The sequence below is a fragment of the Simochromis diagramma genome, unplaced genomic scaffold (genome assembly GCF_900408965.1).
Source record: "Simochromis diagramma unplaced genomic scaffold, fSimDia1.1 OVJJ01000685.1, whole genome shotgun sequence".
Classification (NCBI taxonomy): domain Eukaryota; kingdom Metazoa; phylum Chordata; class Actinopteri; order Cichliformes; family Cichlidae; genus Simochromis; species Simochromis diagramma.
In genome coordinates, this window is record NW_024387477.1 from 10,232,759 (window position 1) to 10,242,044 (window position 9,286).

Below are 9,286 nucleotides of genomic sequence, written 5' to 3' on the forward strand. Positions count from 1 at the left end.
ATTATTATATCAAGAAACCAAACAGTATCATTTAAAAATGTTTAAGCAGTTCTGTAATTGTAATTATATTTAGCAGATCTATTGCAGAATTTTGCCTCTTTTCTGTGTTTGAGATTCTTCATCCATAAGAATAAAGTCAAACCTTTTCACTGACTTTACTGGATCCCATAGCTGTAAAACATTTAATTCTATTTTGAAGTGTAGAAAAAAGTATTTAAAAACAATCCAACAGCTTCCATGTCTGCACATTGTTCAGCTTCTGTTGATCCAGACAGCGGCTTTCAAGCTTCAGGTCAGTGTATGCTTCTTTGAACAGACTGCAGTGTGTCCTGTTAGTGAACCGCCTCAGACAATGAAGTGCAAAAACCTTGGTGTTAGATTTTATTGATGAGGGGATAAAAGACTCAAGAAGTTTATTGTCATTTCGTATGGTGTTACCCAGCCCGAAACGAAATACTGTTATTCACTAGCCTCTACAGTGCAATAAGCAATACAGTTTAACAAGAATAAATACAGTTTAAAAGAATACGTTTAAAAAAGAGCAGCAAAAAAAAGGCATAAATAGCATAAAATCTAAAAGTCGTTTCGCAGAAGGGGATGGTTAAATAAGGTAGCCTGTGTATCTGGGGAGTATATATTGTGTGTGTGTGTGTGTGTGTGTGTGTGTGTGTGTGTGTGTGTGTGTGTGTGTGTGTGTGTGTGTGTGTGTGTGTGTGTGAGTGCATGTGTAGATGGGGCAACAGAGTCCGCTTGTTGACCTTACAGTGTAAGAATAAGAAACAAAACAACAACAAACAACCTTTATTTGTCACATACACAATTATACAGAGTACAACAGCTCGGACACAATATGTGTCCGAGCTGTGGACAGGCTGCAGACATTCCAGGGCTTTGTTTTTAGTATGAGGGGTCCTTATCCAGTAAGGGTCCTGGCTAGCCACTCCGTATGTTGACCAATAACTATTTACAAACACTGTTCACTAAAATGACTGCTTTCATATTTAAAAACTGGGGTTTTTTGAGAATATATACAAAAATATAATTAAAATAGTTACAGTTAATCTTTAAAGCTTTAACGTTTTAATAGTACAAATCTTTAAGACCTCTTCTTTACAATAAAGTCAGATAAGCCACTAAAACAGTTAATACATTAAAAGAATGCTGAATAATAGCACCATTTCATGGTGAAAAATAAGAATACTGCTTCAGACTGATTTGTTGAACAGTTACACCCCCCCCCCCCTTTTTTTTTTTTTTGTACTATCATAATTTGTTTCAATAGGTTTTTGTTTTATTTATATAGTCCAAAGACCACCTCAAGAGGTATCATCGGGTCTCCTTATTAAAGCTTCTCAAGAGTCACTACCTGAGCTATTCAGTCTTTGCTGGATCATTGGAGAACTTCAGTTAGTGTAACTCCGGGTCTTGTGCTGGTTTGTTGTGCTTCTTGTTATCTTGTGAAGAAACTTACCACCTCCCCTCTTGTGCAAAGAAACCTGTGGAGAGCAGCCTGTTGAAGAGAATCATTGGCATCTTGGAATTTGGATCATCGAGGCTGTGTATTGAGTTTTGGGATTGTTGGTTGCACATTTTGAAGCTTCTAAATAAATTAATTGTCCATTAAGTCCGTTTGAGTTCTGCTTTGCCATATAGCAAACCTCACAGCCTCTTTCAAGTGATTCTCCAAATGGCAGCAAATACAAAGATGGTGACTCACACACCTTTCCCTTGAGAATGTCATCTGAATATCAGTGTCTCTTGTAAGACATCTGTGAGGAAATGTATTGACCAAAGGTAAAATGTTGATATCTGGATGTTTAATCACTGTCTAAAGGTTTTGCTGCACTGAAATTTGTATAAACTTATATCCATTTACTTTATTTAAATGGATATTGAATAAATATCCATTTTGGATCATCTGGTGCAACTTCTACCAAGTCAAAAACTTGTCAAGTTCACATGAAAAAAGAAAAACTCCTAAATAAACATGTTCTATCAGAGCGTCTGCAGAATACAAAAGCAGAAAACACTCGCAGTGTTTATATAAGATACTATCTTTAAATCAAGAGATCATAAAAGAATACATGTGTAGTCCTCTGGTATAATGCAGATGAAAATAAAATAAATCAGTCAGTATTAGGTTTTTTACATTTTTCTGGTGGGAAATCACATTAAATAAAAGACCTTCAGGCATTTTAACATCAGCTCTTCTCTCCATGGATCTTTAGTGATGCAGTCTGTGTAGAAGCACTGAACACTTAAATCACCTGAATTTATGGACGTTAACATACAAACAATCATCTATTGTTGGTTCAGTCTGCCGAGGACGCTTTGAGTACTTGACTCGGCAGAACTCTAGCTCCGCTCTTTTCTCCAGTTGTTTCGCCTGCTGTTTCACGACCCTGAGATCAGCAAAGATTTCTTCCTGATCATTTTCTTCCTCTGCAGAGTAGGAAGAAGGGGTCGCTTTAAAAATAATCAACAAATAATTAACGGAATACTTGCACTTTGTATGAAAGTTCATTTTTGAGCTTTAAACTTTATGGTGGATTTTGTTAAGCTGTTGAGTTCTTTTCATTTTACAGTTAACTGTGGCTGCTTAACAATATTTAAGTGACATATAACAGAGATATAGTATATTTATAAAAACGAAAAAAAGCAATTTGACAAAAGTAAGGGAAAATAAGTTTTGTACCTTTTGTTTTGCTGTTTTGCTTTTTCCGTTGAGCACAGACTGCTGCTACAACTACAACTAAGAAAATTATAAGTGTTGAGAGAACACCACTGATCAGTGGCAAATGTCCTATTTCTTAGAAAGAAGACATAAAAAAACGCACGATTAAGTCAATAAACGTGAAATGAAGAAAGGAGAAAATGACATCAATGGGTCTAGCTGTTTTTTCAGTTTCCCCTGTACCATGGGTCATTCCTCTTACCTACTGCAGTTTGTGGGGTTGTGGAAGGTTCAGTTGTTGGTTCAATGCACAGGGTGTTATTGGCTTCATACACCCACCCTGATACTTGTGTCCCATTGACTGAAGTGCAGTTGATGAAAATGAAGCCTATGAGCAAAAAAAAGACAATTTCTCACAAATTTAAAAGTAATATAATTGTCAAAGTTGTAATTATCACCTTTTTCACTCACCACAGGTAGATAGCCTCTGTTCTTTGGAGACTTTACTAACGAGGTTTTTGACGGAGCAGGCCAGATGTCCTGAGACGTGCTGTTTCAGAGTGATGACGTTAGTCTTCATATTTCCAGAAAGGATCTCAGCATCTGTCAGTGTGCGTCCATCCAGAGTCCAGCTGTACTGAGGATTGTCCCCTCCCTCAGAGGAACAGGACACCCTCATCTCTCCCTGGGACAGACACTCAGAGACCAACAGGACAGAGGACACAGGAGCTGAGAGAAACACACAGATGAATTTAGATTTTACATCAGAATCTGTGGAGATAATGATGATATATAGATTACCAAAACAATGTTAAATTGGTTGCTGTTATTTCCCAATAGGTGAAAAAAAATTATCTTGAATAAACAACTGTAAAGTTTGCAGATCATTACTTATACTCTCCCAATAGAGAACAGGGAATGCACAAACTATATGTATCGGAAATGTTGTGAGATATATAGATTACAAAAACAATGTATAATTTGCATCTATTAATCACTTATTATCACAACATTTACCTTGAAAAAACAACTGCAAAATCTGCACACCAGATGATTTTCCATCTGAATCAAAGGTTTGAAGGGTATAATCACCACTGTCTGTCCTGCTCAGGTTAGTGATCCTAAATGTTCCATTACTAGGAAAAAAGACAGATCTATGTACTATGGTATTAGAGAGAATCATTTTCTCTCTCACATCTAGTATTTTTAATGAATTTTTTAACAGGCCGTATCTAGATATTTCTGAGGTGCTGTCCATCAGCTGGATGTCCACAGTTCCTCCCAAAGCTCCATAACACTGAGCTCCATCCTGTCTGCCATCACAGTGAGTTTCCACACCTGCAAAGTTTGAAACATTAAAAAGAAAAAAAATGTGATTCTTTAGTTTCTGCCAAATAAATCACAATAAAATTCCATCCATCCATCCATCCATTTGCTTCCGCTTATCCTTTTCAGGGTCGCGGGGGGCGCTGGAGCCTATCCCAGCTGTCATAGGGCGAAAGGCGGGGTACACCCTGGACAGGTCGCCAGTCTGTCGCAGGGCTAACACATAGGGACAGACAACCATTCACACTCACATTCACACCTAGTGGCAATTTGGATTATCCAATTAACCTATCCCCACACAATAAAATTAAATAATATAATAATAATATAATAAATTAATATTTTCAGCAAACCCAAATTAATTTGTGTGTAGACTTTTACCTATTAAAATGTTTTTTATTACCATGTACTTACTTAATACAAAATTGTTATTTTTGCATAATCCAGTGTTTTGGTTAGCTGTGTATAAAATTATGAAATGTATCAAGTTATTTTTAATAACACTACTGCCATGAGTACATAAGCTCTGATTATTTCACTCTGAGTAGGTGCAGGTAATAGAGCCTCAAGAGCACACATTTAATCGATAATATACTCACAAAGTTAACACAGTAATGTTTTTAACATTACTGTTAGAAATGTTAGTTATTAGGTGAATAACTAAGAAAAACAGTTAAACAGATGCTCCACTGTACAATGTGTTGGCACTTAAAACAACAACACTGAAATCATGTCTGTGGAAGACCATTATAGAGAGCAAAGTTGCTACTCTCCTTTTTTTCCAGAGTCACTGGATAAAAAACGAACTAAAGCTCTGCTCAAATGTTCACAAATTAAATATGTAGCCAAAAAAGAAAAAAAGAAAAGAAATGCAAGAGCATTTTTTTTTCAAGTATTAGTACAGTTCCTTTAACGCCCCTAAGGACAATGTCCAACTTTATGTACTGATTTTTAAAAAATCGTATTGCTTCAAAACACATTGGTGATCAAGAAAATCAAGAAAAAATGATAACTAATAATATAGTTATCATTTTTAATAAAATGCCACATGAAAAACCCAGAACAGCTTACCATGAGACACCCCCAGTAGAATCACCATAAATTCAACCACTGCTTTCATTGTTTGATGACGTGCAGACAGCAGTTAATAGTCAGAAATGGCTCCTGATCAGCCTCTTTTTAAAAGCTCATCACATTAAAAACAGAAGCAAAACTAACATCTTCATTACTTAGCAGAAATAAAAGGAACCTCACACAGCTTCCACAGACTTTTTTTTTATCATTACTCATACTGTCATTGGACTATTTTCAACATCTGTAACAAAATAACACTGTCCTTCCCATGGTGGCAGTAGACTAACAAAGTTTAGTTTAGTGCAGTTTAACAGCAGTCATGTTTATATCTCATCTAAAGTGAATTCTTGTTATATCTTATTTTAATTTAGTTTTTAATTTGTTTTAGTATCTAATACATCATATTTACATCCACGAGGGAAGCAGACACTTTTGAACAGCTTTGAACATAAAAAAAGAATTAAGGATTGTTTTTTAGGATGACTGTTGGTTTGAGTGGTTGTTATTGTTGCCAAAATTAAATTCCAATGAGAGAAACATCTCATCGCTCATCCAAGTGACTTCTTCATTCTCAGCTGACTAAATGTTTCCTACCTTATAAATAGTACAGTTACATAATGACCGAAATTACCCCCATTGCCTAAGCCAAACGCCCAGTATTATGAGCACTGATCAACTGCCATGAGTACTATTCACGGAGAGTTGGGAATTGCTGCAATCATCACAGCATTGTAAGATGGTGTGGCAGAGGTGTGGTCCCTGGCTCAGCTGCAGGGGAGGGGTGGGGCAGTGAGCTCAAGGGGGCAGTGCCAAGGAGGCTGGAGGGACAAGTGGCGGTTATTTAACTAATGAGGTTTCTCCCTTTATATATAGTGAAGCTGGAGACCTGAGGGGGGAGCATGCACTGACGACTGACTGGGAAGTTAATGAACTGTGTACAGAAACGTCCAGCCATATGTTTGTGGTGCCTTAATAAACACTCCCCAAGCATTCAAACATACCAGTGTGTCAGGTCTATCATTACAGATGGTGAAAGATGTACTCTTAGAAACACTGGTTTCAGGAGGGAGTCAAAGAGGCCATTCATGTAAAAAAAGGAGCAATCAACTGTGGAGACTTTAGACTACGTCTCTCGCCATCTTACAGTTCTATGATTGCAGCCATTCCCCAAATCTCTGTGAATGTTTCATCACTATTTAGCCTCTCACTAATCAAATCAGCAGACAGATTTCACACAAACTCCTCTATTCTACTCAAATGCAAACAACATGGACAACATAACTGACCATGATTCCCGTAAGTGATCAGACCTCGTTAATTTATTAAAAAAAAAAATACATTTTACATTTAAGAAAAAAGCCTTCTGACTCATGTTCATTCTGAGAGGAGGAGAAGAGACTCTCTTTGCTGCTGTTTACATGTTTGGCTCATGATCACATATTACACAATGGAACCACCAAGAAAAAAAAAGGAAACTTTCTCCAGGCTACAATCGTTTTGATCCCATAACGTCAAATAAGGTGTATGTTTTTTTCTTTCTTGTGTTTATGTATTCCTTTTTGTTTGTTTGTTTATTTTTATTACTTTGTTTTGTTTATGTATTCCTACCTGATTAGAACCTTGTGGAAGAGTGTTTTTCCAAAGCAGGAGAATGATCTCAAAGAGACAAAATCAATCAATCATTAACTCATCACTACTCTGTTTTTCCAGAAGAAAGCTCAGCATCTGTCAGTGTGCATCCATCCAGAGTCCAGCTGTACTGAGGACTGTCCCCTCCTGTTACAGTAACATACACAAATTCAGTGAGCAGAGGCAGTCTACATGGCTAGGTGCTTTGTTTTATACAACAGTGGCAATGAAACTGAAAACATATGAATTCAAAGATTAAGAGATGCATGAATGGTAAATGGCCTGTATTTGTATAGCGCTTTACTAGTCCTTAAGGACCCCAAAGCGCTTTACATATTCAGTCATCCACCCACCCACACACTGGTGATGGCAAGCTACATTGTAGCCACAGCCACCCTGGGGCGCACTGACAGAGGCGAGGCTGCCGGACACTGGCGCCACCGGGCCCTCTGACCACCACCAGTAGGCAACGGGTGAAGTGTCTTGCCCAAGGACACAACGACCAAGACTGTCCGAGCTGGGGCTCGAACTGGCAACCTTCCGATTACAAGGTGACCTCCCAACTCTTGAGCCACAATCGCCCATCAGGCATAAGAGGTGCATGAAGGGTACATTATACAGATTATCATTGTTTGTACTCTTCTAATTCAGAACAGGGAATGTGCAAAATATATGTATCTGAAATTATGTACACTATGTTATATAGATTACCAAAACAATGTTGCATTTACATCTATCAAAGGCTCCATTTCCCAACATTTACCTTGAAAAACCCCACACGCCTGGTATTCTTCCATCTGAATCAAAGGTTGGAAGGATATTTTTTACCACTGTCATTCCTGCTCAGGTTATTGATGCTAAATGTTCCATTACTGGGACAAAAGAGATACATGTGTGCTATGCCATTAGAAATCACCTTATTATCTTTCACATTTAGTAGTTTGAAATAACTCTTTAACAAACTGTATTGGGATTTTTCTAAGGTGCTGTTTATTAGCTGAACATCCAAATCTCCATAACACTGAGCTCCATTCTCCATTCACACTCATTTTCCACACCTGCAAATGAAAAAGTCAACAGAAGCAATATTATACCAAATGTAAGTGGTTAGTCAATACCAGAAGGGCTGTGGAAGCATTTGCAAATGTTTACATAAAACAGATAGATTTTTTTTTTATGTGTATATTGTTTGTCTGTTCCAGTGCAAACTATGCAAACAGACATTTATTGTAGTGCAGAAGAGCATTGCACAGGTCTGTGTCTTAAAAACAGTTAGAGTTCAGAGTTCATATGAACCTGAAGCTACAGCATGGCTGTGTTTGCTTTAACTGCATATTCATTTTGAAATGATCTCAGAATGAGGCATTCATATTTAAATTAAACCAAGCAACATACGTTGAAAGTATTCAACACATCTTTAGCTGAATTTAGGTTTTTTCTCTCATGGTGAGCTACTACACTTCTTTCATGTGTTCCTTCATTAATACTTAATACTTGTATATGTTAATATGTTTTGAAGCCACAGGAATCAGTACAGTCAATTAGATACATTTGACTGGTGATCCAGTCAGCAACTTTTTCTCTTTTGAACTTTACTTTAACTGCATCTTCATGTTAAATATGCAGTTAAAGTAAGTATAAGATCAGTTGTGGGGTGTGTACTGCTCTTATTACACGGCAGCCCCAGTGTGTCCTGGTAGCGATCAGCCTGAGAGCAGAACGGTTGAAAATGTCGATGTCAGGTTATGATGAATTGGTTCTAGTTTTTGGTTCTAGTTTTTTACTTTTCATACGCTGAGAGGTCAAAAGAAAGTGACGTTGTTTTTAGTTCCCCTTTTAGCCTTCAAGAAAAAAGAATCGGGGGGACAGACTGAGAATAATGGAGGAAAACATTTTTCATGTATACTACAAGAGGTTTTAAGACTGTATTTAATTCCTAAAATGTCCACTTTTAGGAAAAAGTTTTCAATCACAGAAATATGTTTAGGTGACAGAATAAGTATAAGATCGATTATGGTTTTGTATTTTTAATCTCTAAACTCTCTCTAAAATAAAATAAATAAATAAAAATAAAACACTGTAAACCTCTGCCAAACAGAAATGGTCAGATAAGCAGGTGTGTTGGGCACTAAGTCTGTTATAGTGTTTCATTTCATATTTAAAATCTTTGATTAATGAAGAATATACACAAAATTACAAAATATGCTTTTGGCATGTAGGAATTTGATGTGAAAAAAATTACAATTAAACAGATTCTCAACATTTCAGTCCAAAGCAAGCTCAAAATTCTTTTCATGACATAAAATCCCATAAAGTGCCATGATAGCATAATGTGTTTACATGACAAAAGTACAGAACAAGAAGATTTATGTTGACACCAAAGAACAAAACTAAAGAACAGACCAACAGTTGCGTCTCAAATAATGAAACTCATTGCCTTTTTTACTTTACATTGAAGAATTTCTCTGTTATTTTATATATAATTTAACCATTTTTGCCTGCTGAAATATTTCTGTCCAATTTATTGCCTATAGTAGCACAGAAAAGGGCAAATTCAATGCCATGACATAATTAAATCTACAG

General features: G+C 36.7%; 1 protein-coding gene across 3 annotated transcripts; it reads right to left on the reverse strand.

Moving 5' to 3' along the window:
• Positions 1-740: 740 nt before the first annotated feature.
• On the reverse strand, positions 741-5,230 carry LOC120723852 (hepatocyte cell adhesion molecule-like). 3 transcript variants are annotated; one of them, XM_040015631.1, is made up of 6 exons: positions 5,072-5,230; positions 3,722-4,012; positions 3,146-3,403; positions 2,937-3,062; positions 2,696-2,809; positions 741-2,466 (listed from the first exon to the last, which is right to left on the reverse strand). In XM_040015631.1, exons 1-6 carry the CDS (start codon positions 5,118-5,120, stop codon positions 2,264-2,266), a joined length of 1,041 nt encoding a protein of 346 aa, XP_039871565.1. In that variant the 5' UTR covers positions 5,121-5,230; the 3' UTR covers positions 741-2,263. The 3 variants fall into 3 exon arrangements, with proteins under 3 accessions (XP_039871565.1, XP_039871563.1, XP_039871564.1); XM_040015629.1 differs by having other exon boundaries at positions 3,692-4,012; XM_040015630.1 differs by having other exon boundaries at positions 741-2,442; positions 3,692-4,012; positions 5,072-5,229.
• Between the last annotated feature and the right edge of the window lie 4,056 nt (positions 5,231-9,286).